Source organism: Hippocampus bargibanti, linkage group LG03 (genome assembly GCF_051943395.1).
Source record: "Hippocampus bargibanti isolate YZ-2025 linkage group LG03, ASM5194339v1, whole genome shotgun sequence".
NCBI lineage: Eukaryota > Metazoa > Chordata > Actinopteri > Syngnathiformes > Syngnathidae > Hippocampus > Hippocampus bargibanti.
In genome coordinates, this window is record NC_142736.1 from 3,020,001 (window position 1) to 3,039,693 (window position 19,693).

A 19,693-nucleotide genomic window follows, 5' to 3' on the forward strand; every position below is an offset into this window, starting at 1 on the left:
AGTCTTCCCATGTGGAAACGTGGCAACTTCTGCCGCCTCCAAATGTCTTTTAAACTGCTTTCAGCTGCACCGTCAACAACAGCGAAAGCATATTTACAGTCACCGCTAATAACTTGTCATTTTCTCTTAGGCAGCAATTATTCTTTCAGCGGAAACTATTAGGAAAGAAATAAACATGAGCGGCGAGTCACGAAATATTTAAATATTTGAAAGGGAACATTCTGTATTTTTATGACCATAAGACGATGGTGAATAAGAAGTTATCATATTTAAAAGTTTGGTATTCTAATCAAGAAAACTATATTTTACGAATGTATCACTTAAATTTGCATATACTCTCAATAAATAGCTTGGCAGATGGCTGCAGATTTCAGGCGTCTGTCATGAATGGCTACGTCTCCTGCCGGCAGTAAAGGACAATCTTTCTGGGTTCGAGTATTTGTCCACAGTGTCCGATCGAACATCTCTAACAGTGTCCAACTTATTTTTTTGCAGTGGGCCACATTGTAGTTACAGTTACCTCTCAGGGGCCGTTATGAATTAGGGGAAGCCATTAGAATGTTTAATCCCTTCCACATATTGCAAACACAGCGCACAACAAATTAACTTATTCACTGCCAGACAAGTGCAAAAACGGCGTCCACTCCAGTGCCAGGGTTTTTGTCATTGTCAGTCGAAACCACAGAATACTGAGTTTTAGGACGACATAAACATTCAATGCAGTGTAAGAAACCTTAGACTCTCTTATTTCATTCGGAAAAAAAAAGTTAATTCCTAAATTATATGGGTCTGGAGTTATATGAGGTTGAATGTGTATTTAATAGGGACATTCAGTGTATTAGCTAACTAACTATCTAACTATCTAGCTAACTAGCTATTAGCTATATAGCTATCTAGGTGGCTAGCTATCTAGCTAGCTGTCTGATGGCTGTCTATTCGCTATCAACTAGCTGGTTAGCGAGCTTTCTATCTATTAACTTCCAAGTTGAGTGAACGCTGGCACGTGTGGCTGCCGCTGCTCACCCACAGAAAACTTATCCTGTGACTGTAAAGTGACCTTGAGAGTTTTGCGCTTATAAATGATATGTATTTTTAAAAGAGAGTGCCTGTCCAAAATACAATGCAATAAATACAGTAAAGTCTCGTTATATCGCTATTCAAGGCAGTCCGAAAAAATATCGATATAACCGGGACTATCGATATATCCGACCATGTTTGCATGTAATTTTCTCCGTGCGTGCATAGAAATAGTATCGATATAACCGGGACTATCGATATATCCGATATCGATATAACGAGACTTTACTGTACATATCGGTTGATATAGCGTTTCAACAAAAGCCGAAATGAAAGTGAGCTGAATGAAAAGTGCTAACATGGGGAAAAAAAAGGGAATTATGCCCCCTTGCGGAAAGGAAAAAACATTGCCAGAGGCCATGGCTTTATTGGCACCCAAGCAAGAAAAAACAAAACCCGAACAAATGCGGTAATGGCGCTCTGTGTCAATTTTTCAATTCCCGAATAAATTTGTGAATGGCAGTGAATGAGTTAATGAATAACTCGTTTTCAAATTTCAAGTTAAAAAATGTCTGTTATTGTGGTTTACATACGAGAATTTAAAAATTTAGTTTGGACTTTAGCTAGCGACATTGAATTTCACACGGTTGATTTGCTTTCACGGGCCGAATAAAATTATGCGGCGGGCCAGATTTGGCCCTCGGGCCTTAACTTTGACACCTTTGTCTAGACACCAGACACATTGACATAGTAACTCCGACCCGGCTGCCAATGATGCCTCCTCCTTGATTTTAAGCGATTGGCGGGTGTTGGCAGCTGGCCAGTCACGACAGTGTGATTCGACTGATGTGATTTAATGAACACAAAAAAGGGGGGTACGGGGGGTACTAAAAGTGTCATCTGCACTGCGCCCCCGAGCAGCTGTTGTGGCCGATTTACTAGCGATTGTGTGTCAGGAGTCCTTTTGCCTTCATTTGCCTGAGATAATAAATTAAATTAACACACACATCCAAAAGCATTTGTAGGCTGTCAAGTGGATGCCAAAGCAACAGGTGATGCTGGAGAACTCGAACCGGGAACTTGCAGAGTTCACAGTGTGGTATAGTCTCATTGTTTTGCAAAGACGGGACACTAATCGATATATGGAGACAGGAGTGTATTAACAAAAAGATGTGGAGCTTTGCCTGGGTGATTACAGTGATACCTTGGCTAACGAATTTAATTGGTTCTCAAACAGAGTGTGTAAGGCGAAAAGTGTGTATCCCAAAAATTAATTTCCCATAGGAGATCATTAAAATGAGAATAATCCGTTCCCAGGTGCCCAAAAAACATAATTTTCTACTTTCTAATTTTCTAAGCCATAAAAGTACACATAATATACCTTATTCTATGTATAATAAATGTGCTATGGTATTATAATTAAAGGAATAAACTGTACAGTATAATAAAGTTGTTTTATTTACCTTTGTGATGGTCGATGGCCGGTTTCATCAGCATTAAACACTAGATGAGGAACGTAGCCTTCTTCTTTCACCATCTTGAACCCTTGTAGGTGCTTTCTCTGCGATAATTTTACCTTGTTCCTCAATTGTGTTCTGTTTAGCTGGGTTGATAGCTTTTTGCATCAAGTGTACAAATGGCTTGTGCGGGTTATTTGTGGAGCCTGATAGATGGGAATTTTAACCTTGCAGTCTACACTCAGCCTTTGAACAATCAAAGTTGAAACTAGTCAAAATTTCAATGTTTTCGATGTTTTCTATCCATTTTATCACTCTCTCTCTGTGTTGTCTGCCTGTCTCTTTAATGTTTAACCTCCCCCCTTTACTGCTGCGTTCTTGACTAATCACGTGGCTTTAACCGAAGACCTGGGGCCGGGAATAGAGGACAAAAACAGTCAGCTGCCATTTTCGTTCGGTCACGATACATCACTCATTGTGGCGCTCCGCGTGTATCCCGAAAAAATAGTTTGTATGCCAAGGTAAAATTTTCAGAAATGTAACGTTCGTAAACCAAAAAGTTCGTAAGATTTTTTTTGCATAATTTAAAGGTGACAGTAGTATTTTTATTCACTATCACAAACTGCTTAACTTAACAATATAATGGGGAACAGACCTCGTTTACAAAAAGCTGTCAATGTTGCCAACTCAGCAAGTCTTATGGGTATTATATTTAGCAATGTTTCCATCCCTGCAAGTGACTTTTTAAAAAATATTATTCATTATTTATTAATAAATTAATAAACTAACAATTCCATGAAGAAAACAAAATGAGCACAAACAGTTTTCCATCGTTTTGCTGAGGAGAAAGTCAGAGTCTCACTGAACCAACCCAAATACAAGGTGGCCATTTTACATATTGCTCAAGGAAGGATTTTATCCACTTGGGATTTTTTCTATTTATAACTGTATTTTATTTATTGTATTCTATTTGTAATTGTATTTTATTTATTATAGTACCTATGCTTGTCTGTGACTATAAAGTGTCCTTGAGAGCTTTGAAACGCGCTTAAAATGAAATGTATTATTGTTATTATTATTAATTATGTGATAATTATAGTAACGTGGCGCACATATGGTGTATTGTAGCATACCTATTCATGATTCATATCTTTTTTTAAATCAAATTGTGTTCCCAAATGTCAATCATTGGTTGCCCTCTCTATGGAAAGTACTCAACCATGTTTTTAATGTTAGATTTTGGTGGTGAGTCGTAGGAAAGTCGCCAAAGACAACAACAACTAACCCCCATTCCGACACATACTTGTCAATTAGCCACCAGCCTGACAGAGAATCGCCAAAAAAAGAACAATTTTATCTCACGGAAATATCGCTCACCTCTCCTATTCATGGGCCGAACGCGGACCGCCACCTTGACGTTGGAGTCATCCAGGCTGGGCTCCACCATGCTTCCTGCTTTAAGCCGAGCCGATCAACTCGTCCCCGGCGTCACGATCATCCAAATACCGAAACTCCAGCTGGCTGTTCCGCTCGCGAGCCAGCTAGCTTCGCCCGGCTCTGGTGCTCCACACACCGGGCATGACCACCACGGGTGTGTGTTGGGGAGTGAGATATCTCACAAAAAGCTCTGGACCACCATTTAATGTCTTCTTTTACTCATAGTAAATCCACTCAAGCTGAAATTGGAGGTTTTGATGAAATAAATGAGGAAAGAGGGGTTAACCTCGTGTAGCATACCAGAAGCTAATTTGACAGGCATCTAAAAACATGCTAGCCAAAACGAGCCGAGGAGGAGAATCCGAAGTCGTCCAGTCAAGCCAGGAAGTCGGTCATTGCTGCTTATTTCCCAGATAACATCTCCAGACAAAAGTCGCTTTGTGGTAAACCCAGCGCGTAGAGGTCATCCCGTTAGTTGGCACCGTTAATCAACACCGAGAAGCGACGGGGGAAGTGAGCGGAAAAAAAACACCCGTCGCCCAGTGGTGGTCTTCACAGCCATTCCCAAACGCTGAGTGCCCTCCTCTTCCTCCACGGCCACCTCCCGCTTGTTTGTCAAACGCCATGCCAATTTCGGCGTTCAGATTTCCTGTATCATCTCAATGGCGCCAAAATAAAAGCGATATTCTGACGAACTCCGTCCTACTCCCCTTCCATACACACACGGAAACAAACTTTCGCTGAGCATTTGTTTTCGATAAGGGATGATTTTGTTGAAGAAACAAATATATATATATATATATATATATATATATATATATATATATATATATATATATATATATATATATATATATATATATATATATATATATATATATATATATATATTTTTTTTTTTTTGCCTACTCTAGTCGGCCATTTCCGGTTTACCTCTAATTTAACAGAACTGTACGGCCACCTCACGCTCGTGTGTCAAATGCCATTCCAATTGCGGCGTTCAGACTTCCGGTATAATCTCAATTGCGTCAAAATAAAAGCGTGTTTCTGACGAACTCCGCCCCCCTTCCATACGCACACGCACAGAAACTTTCGCTTAGCATTTGTTTTCGATAAGGAATGATTTTGTTGAAGATACAAAAATTATTTTTTGAACCCACTCTGGTGGGCCATTTCCGGTTTACCTGGTACTTAACAGTACTGTACTGTATTTGGACTGAATCAATGTGTCTTTACTAATTTAAAACGATTATTTTCTTACAGACAGTGTATTGTAGGTGTTCAAATACCTGACATGACGAAGGCAGAAGTATACGCCGAAACATGTCAGGTATTTGAACAACTACAATACACTGTCTGTAAGAAAAGAATCTGTTTTAAATTAGATATCAAGTAGACGGGATGAATTTAGTACAACTAATGTGTTTTTACGTTTAGAACTCCCCCAAGTGGTGGAATTTAGTGATGGGAATTCCGGCTCTTTTCAGAGAGCCAGTTCTTTTGGCTCGGCTCACTAAAAATATCTGGCTCTTATGGCTCCCAAATGGCGCATCAGTTTGTTTGTTTTTTTTTTTTTTGTGTTGCTTAAATTAACTAACTACCAAAAACCATGTAAAATTATGAGAAAAACGAATTACTCATGTAAAAAATATACTATATCAAATATTTTTATGTATATGGCTTGATTTATATGTGCACAGAGAGCCTCCACTAACTTTCACTTTCCCTTTTTCATATTAATAATGCTCTCATACCAACTAGTAAAAAATATAATAATTGAATAATAATAACAGCATAACGTGATAACATTTCTCCACCTGTCTACCTTAACGCCCCCCTCCCCCATTCTCCTCACTGCTGCGTGTCTGTAATTCTCCCCTCCCTCCTCTACCCCGGATATCGACCAATCACGTGCGGCTTTAACCGAAGACTGGCGGGGAATTGAGGACAAAAAACGTCAGCTCCCATTTCCGGCTTGTTGTTAGGAACCGGCTCTCTTCGTTCATTTCAGAGATCCGGCTCGTTCGCGAACGACACATCACTAGTGGAAATCACCATTCATTCGTATCCCCACACGCACCCGTTTTGAAATAAAGACACAGGCCAGAATTTGAATTAAGATATAAAGTAAAACTTTATCATGACAAACAAGTTTAAAGCCCTGAGAACCACGTCTTTATATTACTAACCATATGAACAAAAGTGAATGTGTGAAAACCACTTTGCCAAAAAGTGCTCCTCTTAAATACAATCAGCACAAAAAAACAAACGTTTTAACAAGCATTCACCGCCATTTTGTCCACGTTCTTTTTTTTTTCCTTGTTGTAGTTTGAATCAGAGAAAAAAAACTATAATATTCATATAGAAGTCATATCATCATCATCATCATCATCGTCATGTCCGCGTTATAACAACAGTACAAAAATATGCACAAACCCCACAGTTGAAAGAATATACGGAGCATTGTACAAGCCAAAGACAACATCAAAGAAAATTGATAAATGAGGTATCTGATAACCATCTTGCATAATGCACTGATTTTTTTTTTCATGTAATATATTTTTTTTAATTTTATTCAACAAAAATCAGGTTAGTTCTTTATTTTAAAGCTAAATTACCCCCCTCCCCCCACACCTTTAATTATTTCTTTAAACATGTGCAGAACTTGACAGCTTTTTATGTGATGAGCTCGTCTGCAGGTACTGCTGACAAAACAAAAGAAACAAACAAAAACTCCCAAAATGCAACAGCAGTCACTTTTAAGTCGAATTCGGCCAAGCGGCGGAAGTTTCTTTCCTTGATGTTTACCTTAAATGTTCTCGCTAGCCGAATTGAGGTATTATGGTGTGAAAAAAAAAAGGTTATTTTCAAATATCGGACATATCACGATTGCCCCCTTCACTTAAGATTGAGCTAGCGTATAATGCTAATGCTAGCTACCGTCGAATTCCTTCTATTATCGGAAGTGACAGTATCACAAAATCGGACTCCACCTAATAAGCATAAAGTGTCATCACTTGTGCATTAGCAAGTTAGCTAGAGGAAAGTTTGCATCACTGCTAATCAAAAAGTCACGCTAATAGCGTTTCAAAGGATTGTCAATAAAATTGCCGTTTAGCAGTGATTAAGTAATGATGCTAATGTGGCAAAATCTGAAATATTGTAGTGTCTTTTGGAGGTGGTTATAAGCAAATTGCATGTATCCCAGCGCTAATGATTCTTGAGTATGTACAGTGATACCTTGGCTTACGAACTTAATTGGTTACCAGACAGAGTGTGTAAGGCGAAAAGTGTGTTTCCCAAAAAATAATTTCCCATAGGAAACCATTAAAATGAGAATAATCCGTTCCCAGGTCCCGATAAAACATAAGTTTCTATTTTCTAAGCCTTAAAACTACACAAAATAGACCTTATTTTATATATAATAAATGTGCTATGGTATTATAATCAAATAAAAAAACAGTACTGTATAACAAAGTCATTTTATTGACCTTTATGATGGTCGTTGATGGTTTGATGGAATGGAGTGACCGGTTTCATCAGTATTAAACACTTGATGTGGAACGTAGCCTTCTTATTTCACCATCTTGAGGAATAATCCATTGTAGGTGCTTTCTCTGTGATCATTTCATCTAGTTCCTCATCAATTTTGTTCTGTTTAGCTGGGTTGATAGCTTTTTGGATCAAGTGTACAGATGGCTTGTGCGGGTTGTTTGTGGAGCCTGATTGGATTGGATTTGCCTTTATTAGTCTCACAGTGGAGAAATTTACATTTCACAGCAGCTTGATTGATTAATGGGATATTTTAACCTTGCAGTCTACACTCTGCCTTTGAACTATCAAAGTCTTTAATGTTTAAACCTCGGGCTCCTTCGCAAACAACACATCACTACTTGAGGGAGCTCCGTGTATGAAAAAGTTTGTATGCCAAGGTAAAATTTTCATAAATGTAACGTTCGCAAACCGAAAAGTTCGTAAGCCAAGGGGTTCGTAAAGTGAGGTACTACTGTAGCTTAAACTTGTCAACTCAGACACCATCGCTAACAATTGCTCCCAGCTAATATGAACTATTGCGAGTTCAAATCCCAAACAGCAAAAAGTATCAATTTGCTTTTCTTTTTGTTGGACTCTCAGCAAACTGTTTTTTAGCACAGAACTCCACTCACATCAATGCTAATGAAGTGATTGATTGTTACAGAAGAAATAAATTCAAGTTAGCGATTTCAGTGGCGATTGTCAGCAAAATGAACATTCACCAGTAGTAATGACGCAAATTTATGAACCAGAACATAGATATCACCTATATTATTAGGTAATGTGAAAAATTGATCCTTCAAATCCCACAATGTCGAGAAGAGAGATTTTTTTTTTTGTTGAGATTATCGCCAAACATGACATGTACCAACACGACTGAAGCAAACCTCGTTTGTACATTAGCATACAGAAAACAGGATAAAAGCTGTCTAGCAGCTTTTTGGAGGATTGTCAGCAAACCGGGACCTTGTGTGAAATGCAAAGATCTTAACGCGGGTTACATACCAAATGTATCTGAATTTGCTCGCACATAAACACACCAGCAAACAGCCATTCTAGACCCAAAAAAGTGTTTAGTTGAGCGGCTCAAAAACATCCGTTCGTGTGGGTCCTCCAAGATCCATTAGATTGTGAAAACGGAAAAAAAAATCCAAATGAATGTGACGTGTACACGATGTCCATCTTAAAAAACAATTCATCATTGTGTGTCACATAAAAGCGCCATATAAATCTGATGCATTCTTATTCTTATTTTGATACAAACTTGTCTTTTAAGGCAGCGCCTAGCAATGCTCACTAGTAGTACAATACTCTTGCAGTCTATGTTGCAACAATGCTGCCCTCTGCTGGACAAACTGGGACGACATTCTCAAGGTGGAAACGAAAAAAAGATCATTTTAAAATTCCACTTTATGGAAACCTGCTTGAGCAATTATTAATTTCAGATACAAGTATATTCTTTTTTCTTACTTGTAAGACAATTGAACACGAGAAGGAAAAAAGAATAAATGCTGAAACGGCTTGTCATAAAGCACCGAATACTGCCTGTAGCACCTTTAACAAGAAAGCTAGGATTGTTTTGCATTTTTTTTTTTACAGTGTTATCGTTCTAATTAAACGTAATTTTCAGGTGTTGCATACATTTTTTTTTTGGTGATGTTAACAATAACGTCAACCCTTGGATTGGCTCAAAGCAAACTAAATGTTTCTGATCTGGTTAAGCCACTCATATAACGTCAATATGCTCTGTAATGGCGGCAACACAAACTGAGGCGACCATGCCAATAAAGTTATAAAAATTCAAATGACGCTGTGTGAAAAACGTTTCTATGGAAATGCCACTATCTCCTGCCTCAAGTGTTGAAGGCAATTGTCCTACAATTATTATTATTATTATTATTTTAACTTTTCACCAGATGCTACACTGATATCAGGTAACTGGCTACAGCACTGCGGCGGCCATTTTGTTGCCGTTGCCTCCATATTGTCTCCCCGTCCGCCATCTTTTCAGAGGCAATAGCCAAACACTAACTGTGTTCAGGATGACAGACAAATATCAAATAAAGCTTTTTTTTTTTCTTTTCTTCCTCAGCATCTCCATTCCATTCCTTGTAGATTTGATTAGAAACCAACGGCGACCACCTACTCTTTTTTTTTTTTTTTGGTATCTATTAGCTGTGCAATAATAAACGGAGGCTAAAAATCAGTTCAAGTTCACGTGATTGTACGCATGCAACAAGAAAGCCCAATTAACATTCCTCGCCAAGGTCTAAATCACGAAAAAGACCCCCCCCCCATCTAAAAAAAGTGGTACAACTGAAATTCCAAAAGAGAAATGAGGTGTGTGTGTATATATACGTGTGTGTTACAAAAACCAGCAGCTGAAGCAGTAGACATTTTCTTTGTCAGTTCCCACTTCTTAAGGAGGGAAGGGGGGCACGGGGAAGCGGCTGGGGGCTTCTTCCCTATGAGGTATATGCAGTGTGGCTCTCCATAGAGAGTCTCGTGAGGTATTTTTTTTTGTCTGTAAGGGGTCAAGTGGGAGTATATTTAATTTCTTTCCCCAAATACCTGAGAGAGGGACACCATTTTGTATTTTTTCAGGATGGTCCAATGAGGGAGAAGGTGGGGGGCATATTTCCGACGTGAGATGCCCCCATCACACTTCAAAGCGAAGGACCTTGAGGTATTTTCTATTATTTTTTTTTTAACTTCTAATCACCCGTGCCGATTACGGCGTCCCATCATCCACATTGAGGAGGGAAAAAAAAAAACACCAGACCCCAAAACAATAGAGAAAAAAGATAAACAGCATATGAAAACATTGAGGTTAAATGCGGTTGAGCTCCTGAGGTAAAAAAAAAAACAAACAAACAAAAAAACACTGCAGTTTGAGTGATTTGAGGTATGTAAAAACAGCAAAAAAAACAACAACTAAAAACATAGAATCAAAAAATAAAGATGACAAAATGGAGGAGAAAAAAAATACGATTTTTCAAGTTCAGTTGTGACGACGCCTGTCAATGGGTTTTTGGCTGCGTTGATTGTGTCTAGCATGTGTTTGTGTGTATACGTGTACGTGTACAAGTGTGTGAAATGCATAGTTGTGTTGTCATGTTCTATTCTCCAGCTTTTTTTGTGTGTTCATGATTGGACAGCCAAGAGGTGGACAGGCTTTATGAGGTAATTGTTGTGCAACAGTCTGTAATCTTTCTCACGGGACAGAATATTCATGCTGGGCCTGGGGGGGGGGGGCACGGAGGGGGTGAGGGGGGTAAAAAGGGGGCACACCGGTTACGGTGACCCATTGGGAGCCAGCTCGGCCGAACCAGGGGCTTTGGAGGAAGAGGAGGAGGACGACGACGAGGGACTGAGGGTCTGCCTCGGGGGTGCGGAGAAGCCATAGCCAGCACTGGTGGAAGCTGAGGTGGCGGTGGACACTGTGGGCCCCAGCAAGCCCCCGGCCTTCTGGGCAAAGAGTGTTCCTGTAATATATAATAATAATAATAATAATAATAATAATAATAATAATAATAATACATTTCATTTATAAGCGCCTTTCAAAACTCTCAAGGACACTTTACAATCACAAATAGTTTCATAGGTAATAGATAGCAAGCTAGATAGATATATAGCTAATAGATAGCTAGCTAGCTAATAGATAACCAGCTAGATAGATAGAACGATAGCTAGCTAGCTAATAGATAACCAGCTAGATAGACAGACAAAGATAGATAGATAGATAGATAGATAATATTTTTCCTGACTCAAATAGCTAGTAGCTAGCTATATAGCTAATAGCTAGCTAGCTATTATATATATAATAATAATATTATAATAATACATTTAATTTATAAGCACATTTCAAAACTCTCAAGGACACTTTACAATCACAAATAGTTTCATAGGTAATAGATAGCAAGCTAGATAGATATATAGCTAATAGATAGCTAGCTAGCTAATAGATAACCAGCTAGATAGATAGAAAGATAGTTAGCTCGCTAATAGATAACCAGCTAGATAGACAGACAAAGATAGATAGATAGATAGGTAATATTTTTCCTGACTCAAATAACTAGTAGCTAGCTATATAGCTAATAGCTAGCTAGCTAGCTATTATATATATATAATAATAATATTATTTAATAATAAAACTCTCAAGGACACTTTAATTTATAGGTAATAGCAAGCAGCTTTAGCAAAACTCTCAAGGACAGACTAAATAGATACCTGAATCACAAATAGTTTCATAGGTAATAGATAGCAAGCTAGCTATGTAGCTAATAGATAGCTTGCTAGCTAATAGATAACCAGCTAGACAGACAGACAGACAGAGATAAATAGATAGATAGATAGATAGATAGATAGATAGATAGATAGATAGATAGATAGATAGATAGATAGATAGATAGATAATATTTTTCCTGACTCAAATAGCTAGTAGCTAGCTATATAGCTAATAGCTAGCTAGCTAGCTATTATATATATATAATAATAATATTATAATAATACATTTAATTTATAAGCGCATTTCAAAACTCTCAATGACACTTTAAAGTCACAGGATCAGTTCTTTTTCTGTGGGTGAGCAGCGGCAGCCATACGTGCCAGCGTTCACTCAACCCGGAATAACTCAATAAGATAGAAAGCTAGCTAGCTAATAGATAGCTAGACAGTTAATAGCTAGCTAGCTAGATAGCTAATATGTTTCCTGACTCAAATAGCTAGCTAACTAGCTATATAGCTAATAGATAGCAAGCTATATATCTAACTAGCTATATAGCTAATATATAGCAAGCTAGATAGCTATAAAGCTGATAGCTAGCTAGCTAATAGCTAGCTAATATTTTTCCTGACTCAAATAGCTAGGTAGCTAGCTATACAGCTAATAGCTAGCTTTTCAATGGACTTTTGGCACATAATGGTGTGATGTTTTTATTTTCTTTTTCTTTTTTTTTTGCTCTTTGTGGGAGGTGTTCACTCCAAACTGTAACTGAACATGAGAGAAGGTGGAACCCACCTGAGTACATGGTGCCATTGACCTCCACGGAGACGGTGATACTGGCATTACCATTGGTGGAGATGCTCAGAGACATATCCTGCTGCTTCTCCTCTGAAAGAAAAAAAAAAACACCAAAAAAACCCACTCATTATTATATATTTTTTTTCGATCAGATACAAGTGAATCGTGGTGAGAGGTCGCTGACCTCTGGGTGTGACGGCGGGGGCCCCTAGGCGCAAATTCATAGGCATCTGCGAGGCCATAGCCAATAGGTTATGCTGAAAAGCTTGTTGCATGAGGCGCTGCTGCTCCTCGGCCAGTCGCGCCATCTTCCTTTCGGGACCCTCGACCACGCCGCCGGTGGTCTCCAGCTTCTCTCTGAGCTGCTCCAACGTGGCTGCGCGTGCCAGGCCCGCTACCTGCTGTTGCCCCAATGCTAGTGCCATAGAGGGTCTGGCTGCCATGATGGAGGGAGTCAGGTCATCTAGAAGGGGGGTCGGGGGTGAGAATAGAGCGTGAGACCACCTATACAGTGAGACCTCAACTCACGAACTTAATTGGTTCCCAGACAGAGTGTGTAAAGCGAAAAGTGTGTATCTCAAAAAGAAAATTCCCATAGGAAACCATTAAAATGGGAATAATCCGTTCCCGGGTTTCCATAAAATATACTTTTCAACTAAATAAGCCTTAAAACTACACACAACATACCTTATTCTATGTATAATAAATGTGCTATTGTATTGTAATGAAAGAAATACACTGCATTGTATCATAGTCACTTTATTTGCATTTGTGATGGTCATTTATGGCTTGATGGAATGGTGTTGGAGGTCGAAGGTCAAACGGAATTGCTGTTTGGAAAGAGAGGCACATTAAATGAGGACTGTAATTAAAGAAATAAACTGTGCTGTAAAATGAAGTTTTATTGACCTTTTTGATGGTCGTTGATGGCTTATGGAAGGAGGGTCACCTTCCATATGGATTGTTGATAACTTAACCACTGGCGCTGTTCGGTCGTGTGCTTCCGCCGAAAATCACTCCGCCAGCCGTGGTGGGTGCGTATTATGAAAATAGTGGTTATTATAAGGTTTAATTTTCAGAAATTTGAAGTTTGTAAGACGAAAAGTTTGTAAGTTGAGGTGTTTGTAAGTTGAGGTCTCACTGTATATTTTCTTCAATTGCTATTTTCTTCACAGGTGATTACTTTTACTAATACTGACAACCGTGTTCACATTCCTGTCGTAATGACAGTCCTAAACAGGAACCCTGTGATGTCAAGGGAGTAGCAAGTGTGTTATTATTTATTTGTTAGGCTCGAGGGTCTCTACAGCCCAAGGCGGAAAGGGGCTGCTACACAGACACATATCACACCTGGCCTTTCATAACCCCCACCCTACCCCTCAACCCTCCACACGCACACATACTACATAAACCTAAAATACGACCAACTATTTATCAGTTTTGTGCAATGGGAACTGCTCTTCTTATTAAAAAAAAAAACACACACAATCACAACTTCATACACAAATTAATCAAAATGAATGGAAGAGGAAAGGAAGAAGTAGAAAAACAAAATACAGGAGCTGCTGGAAAGGCAGCCACTTCCGCGGCGCCATCTTGAAGTCCAAAAACAAAAAAAGCCCAAAATAACAAATAATAGGACATAACACAAAACTAGCTAGCTATTTTCTGTCTATTAGCTATCTAACTAGCTGGATATCTATCTAGCTATTTCTTGTCTATTAGCTGTCTAACTAACTAGCTGGCTATTTATCTAGCTATTTTCTGTCTATTAGTTATCTAACTAACTGGCTGGTTACCTAGCTAGCTATATACATCTGTTAGCTATATATTAACTATCTATCTAGCTAGCTATCTAGCCAGCTATCTGTTAACTAGATATTAGCTATCTAGGAATCTTTCTATCTATTTGAGTTATTCTGGGTTGAGTGAATGCTGGCACGTGTGGCTGTCGCTGCTCACCCACAGAAAAAAAAACATATCCTGTGACTGTAAAGTGACCTTGAGAGTTTTGAAATGCGCTTATAAATTAATTAATGAGAAATGATTCCCCAAATTCCAACCACCAATATGTAAAAAATGAAAAATGGTCAAAACGATTGCAGTAGTTTTATTTTATTATTTTATTATAATTATTATTATTATATTTTTGGCACTTTAATCTGGGGTTATTTGCCACCGTTTAAGAACCAAAAAAGTAAAAGTAGCACCGTATAGCGGTAGTCGCAGTTACTATAAGCGGACACCAGAGGGAGCTATTTCCCTATCTAGTCAGCGGCCATCTTCTCGATGGAACACTCGATGACTCGATCAACAAATAGCAGGTATAAATAACTAATGGACATATTTTAACATAAAATTCAATGTTCACGTATTAAATCATATCTCCATGTGACTACAGACAATTTTAAATTAATACCCAAAGTGTGTATGTTATTCGTGTTATGGTGTACCTAATGTATCCAAGCATGTGTGTACGTATTTCTATTACCTTTCTTCAGGACGGACCCCGGCGAGCCTTGAAGACCATTGAGGGCCGCAGACGTGCCGGCCCCGATGACGGACAGGTGCATTTTGGGAGGTGAGAGGATGTGAGGAGCAGTGCTGGGCGACGGCGAGAAGCGGAAGAGACTGCTGCTGTAGCTAGGGCGGCGGCCCTCGCGGCGGTTGCTGTCGATGGCGGCCTGGAGCTCGCCCGGGGAGCTGAGGCCCTTCCGCTCGCACTCGTAGGGGTACAAATACTTCATGTACCTGCGAAATGAGATACAAATTCCAAAATGGCTGGAGTTCAAATACATTCAGGGAGCTTGGTTAAAGGACAACCGACGCCTTCGGACAAGTTGTGTCCATAATTTGTAAAATCACTTCAAATGACTTCTACTAAGCGTATTTTACAAAGATTCCACCGCATATAGTGATATTTTATGCTTTAAGACTCGCGCTGGATATTCAGGAAGTCTTGTTTTCGAGTTGGTGACGATTCCTGATGTGACGTCACGGAGGGAACGTCCCTGACCGAGAAAGTGACACACAATGCATTTTGGGTACTTTGTTTGGTCTGAACTTCGTGTTGATGGCGAAATTAGGAGAATATACACTATGAAGAAATAACACAATGGTGAATCGTTGTGTGTTGCAGCAAGACTACTATTTGATACTAGTTGACACAAATTCCCAGCAGACAAATCAGCCCATTTCCAACGGTGCTTGGGCGCCATCTTCTGCATTTTCTGGGACGCTATATTGGAGTCCAGATGCCTCAAAATGAGACAGAAGGACTCCTTTAATCGATTGCAAACATGTATGCTTTCCTCTTCAGAACTACAGTAAAGTCTCGTTATATCGATATTCAAGGGAGTCCGAAAAAATATCGATATAACCGGGACTATCGATATATCCGACCCTGTTTGCATGTAATTTTCTCCGTGCGTGCATAGAAATAGTATCGATATAACCGGGACTATCGATATATCCGATATCGATATAACGAGACTTTACTGTATTTGAATCATATTCATAACTGGATAAGTAACAAGAAAACATCTTCTCCCAATCTGAAGCCATTGTTTTGATTCTAGAGCAAGGCAAGACGTCCTGGCGTGATGTCACGAACAAGGGGGCGGGACCTTCTGAAACTCTACTTTGAAGTAGTTTTGGGACATTTTAACTCATTTTTATTGGTTTTGCATTTGACTAAAAATATCAACCTGCGTGTTTTGGGTATTTTAGATGCTTAAAAACATTTTTTTTTCTGATGTCAGGAAACTAAAAAAAATGGCGTCGGTTGTCCTTTAACTGTGTATGCTTTAGCATTGCGGTAAGCCGACTCCACATACTGCACTTGGATGCTTCTCGTAAACTTTTACGACCAAAGCGAAAGGAAGAAAAAATAAATCACCTTTCTGGAGCTACACAAGTAAATACATGACAGCTATGCTCTCTTCTACTGTTAACTAGAGAGTCATAGAACTCTGTGCATCACTTCTTTTCCTTTCTCATATTTATATATACAGTAAAGTCTCGTTATATCGATATCGGATATATCGATAGTCCCGGTTATAACGATACTATTTCTATGCACGCACGGAGAAAATTACATGCAAACAGGGTTGGATATATCGATAGTCCTGGTTATATCGATATTTTTTCGGACTCCCTTGAATATCGATATAACGAGACTTTACTGTATTTATATTTATATTTATATTTATATTTATATTTATATTTATTTTTATATTTATATTTATATTTATATTTATATTTATTTTCGCATCTAAGTGTACAAAATATGCTGAGTGTAGCGCCGACGTCACAGAATACACGCACAGTCACGGCTTCAGTGTTTTCTCCGCCATTAGAATGCAAGTTAAAATGAACATGCAGTATTATTATGCATGCTGACTGCATCACGGCGGATCAATAAGGCGCTAAGAGCCCCAGCATCCATTAGATAGAGCCTGCGGAGCACATTAAAAATACATGAAGCTTCATTAAAGCATCCTTAGTAGTGGACAATGTGGTGCGACAAAACCATTCTAGCTTTTCTATCCAAATAGTGGCGGCATCATCCGAAAAGGTTCGTCAGCTTGGAGCTGTCACTCAAACGGCCACCTTAGTCACGGCGAACTTTGAACTGACGTGGTGGTGGCATCAATAAATGAATAGCGATCAATCAGTTTGATGTAATAGACTAGTGAGAAGGCAAACTGGCTCGGTGGTGGAGACATGAGGGGTATTGAAATGGAATCGCGAGAAAAAAAAATAAGGACATAATTCATATAATGGTAAGCAGCAATTCAAAATCCAAGATGTGGTATTTGTACAAGATGGCTGACTTGCGTTCAATTTGGAGGAAGGGGACTTTAGCGGCAATTTCTATTTAGGAAAACAACTGACATATTAACACCGATTTTAGATTGTACTTTTGCGTACAACGCAGATTTGGTATTTTTCAAAGTCCCCACGTGTTTAGTAAAACATGTCAAATTCAATTTTTGTGGGGTAACATTTCACTGTACAACCCGTAGCTTCCATTTTGTACCCGTGACTGTTTAGGAAAACAACTGACATGTTTGAACGGCAATTTTAGATTGGACTTTTGCGTACAACTCAGATTTGGTATTTTTCAAAGTCCCCACGTGTTTAGTAAAACATGTCAAATTCAATTTTTGTAGGGTAACATTTCACTGTACAACCCGTAGCTTCCATTTTGTACCCGTGACTGTTTAGGAAAACAACTGACATGTTTGAACGCCGATTTTAGATTGGACTTTGGCGTACAACGCAGATTTGGTATTTTTCAAAGTCCATACGTGTTTAGTAAAACATGTCAAATTCAATTTTTGTAGGGTAACATTTCACTGTACAACCCGTAGCTTCCATTTTGTACCCGTGACTGTTTAGGAAAACAACTGACATGTTTGAACGCCGATTTTAGATTGTACTTTTGCGTACAACTCAGATTTGGTATTTTTCAAAGTCCCCACGTGTTTAGAAAAACATGTCAAATTCAATTTTTGTGGGGTAACATTTCACTGTACAACCCGTAGCTTCCATTTTGTATCCGTGACTGTTTAGGAAAACAACTAACATGTTTGAACGCCGATTTTAGATTGGACTTTGGCGTACAACGCAGATTTGGTATTTTTCAAAGTCCCCACGTGTTTAGAAAAACATGTCGAGTCTTACTTTGTTACTTCCGGGTTGAGTGAACGCTGGCGCGTGTTGCTGCCACTGCTCACCCTCAGAAAAACTGATCCTGTGACTGTGAAGTGACCTTGAGAGTTTTTAAAAGCCCTTATGAATGAAATGTATTGTTATTATTATTATTATTATTATTATTATTATTATTATTATTATTATTATTATTATGTATGAAACAAAGTAATTCTCTCTTCACTTCTTCTTATTTATCTAGCAATCCAGCTATCTATCTATCTCGCTAGCTACCTAGCTAGCTACCTATTTGCTATCTAGCTAGCTGGATGCTTTGATCCTCTCCTCTTTCATGTAGAACTGCTTCATGTCACAAAGAGGGTACAGAAAGTGCTGAAGAATGAATGACTCTCCGTGTCTTTGTGTTGTCATATTATTATTATTATTTTTTTTTTTTTTAACTTTATGTTACTTCCGGGTTGAGTGAACACTGGCGCGTGTGGCTGCTGCTGCTCACCCGCAAAAAAAAAATATCCTGTGACTGTAAAGTGTCCTTGAGAGTTTTGAAAGGTGCTTATAAATGAAATTCATTATTATTATTATTATTATTATTATTATTATTATTATTATTGCTGTGCAGCTGCAGGCGGGGCGCTACAGTGCTACCCGTTACATACATAGTGGGCGTTGTCAATGTCATAGTTGAGAAATTAGCCCAAAATGGCCTACTTCCTGTTCAATTTTGGACTTTTCCTAGTTCTTTCATAATACGCACGTTAACCAATTGAATATTTATTCATGAAATTGGTGTCAGAGATATATATATTTTTTAAATGCTCCCTAAAATAGTTCATGTCATGCTCTACCCACAATGCAAGGCTAGCTGGACCTTCGCATGACCGAATTCTAGTTGAATTAAATCACTTCAAGTTGACCGCAGAACATGTTGGAAGCCATTTTGCGTCTTACTGTGTGCGCAGGGTAAAAGCGGCGCTGGTGATGGACGTGGGCAAGTTGAGTCCTTTGGTGATCTCTCTCCAGATCTTCTTGTTGATGACCTCCACCAAGCCTCCTTTCTCCGTCACCAGTTTGTAAAGCATGTACAGATCCAGCACTTGCTTGGCCATGATGGGAATACGGTTGACCGGGGTGCCTAGTGTAGGGGGGAGAGGGATGAGGGGGGGGAGATAAACATATATGATCAATCAGCGTCGTCTAAGCGGGAAAGGCATCACGTGGTTGTAATATCAATAATTGATTGTTTGCTTATGCATTTGTGACAGAGTAGCAAGACAAGTTCTCCATTGTTGAGGCTTGTCAGCACTTACAAAGCGGAGGAGGGGGGCGGTGGGGGAGCAACAAACAGTAACAGGTACAAAAGAACATGATGAATCACACTAAAGATGCATTTCCGCTTGAGTGCGTTATTGTAAGCCATCCAAATATTTACTCAGAGGGTTTTCTTGAGTGTTATGAAAGGCGCTTATCAATGAAATGTATAATAATAATAATAACAATAAATAATAATAATAATAAATAATAATAATAATAATAATAATAATAATAATAA

At 38.8% G+C, this 19,693-nt stretch overlaps 2 protein-coding genes across 5 annotated transcripts in view; both read right to left on the minus strand.

The window, feature by feature from the left end:
- Window positions 1-4,464, minus strand: part of kif13ba (kinesin family member 13Ba) — a 54,772-nt gene extending 50,308 nt beyond the window's left edge. For all 4 annotated transcript variants that reach the window (XM_088991518.1, XM_088991517.1, XM_088991516.1 and 1 more), the window contains exon 1: window positions 3,852-4,464. In XM_088991518.1, the coding sequence (XP_088847644.1) occupies window positions 3,852-3,921 (70 nt within the window). In that variant the 5' untranslated portion in view covers window positions 3,922-4,464. The remainder of the gene's footprint in view (window positions 1-3,851) is intronic.
- Window positions 4,465-6,032: 1,568 nt separating this feature from the next.
- The window catches only part of LOC148899968 (AT-rich interactive domain-containing protein 3B-like), a 109,244-nt gene continuing 95,583 nt past the window's right edge, over window positions 6,033-19,693 (minus strand). Inside the window, exons 6-10 of the mRNA XM_088991521.1 lie at window positions 19,093-19,276; window positions 14,960-15,219; window positions 12,653-12,931; window positions 12,466-12,558; window positions 6,033-10,930 (exon numbers count right to left, since the gene is read on the minus strand). Coding sequence (XP_088847647.1) covers window positions 10,740-10,930; window positions 12,466-12,558; window positions 12,653-12,931; window positions 14,960-15,219; window positions 19,093-19,276 — 1,007 coding nt within the window. The 3' untranslated portion in view covers window positions 6,033-10,739. The remainder of the gene's footprint in view (window positions 10,931-12,465; window positions 12,559-12,652; window positions 12,932-14,959; window positions 15,220-19,092; window positions 19,277-19,693) is intronic.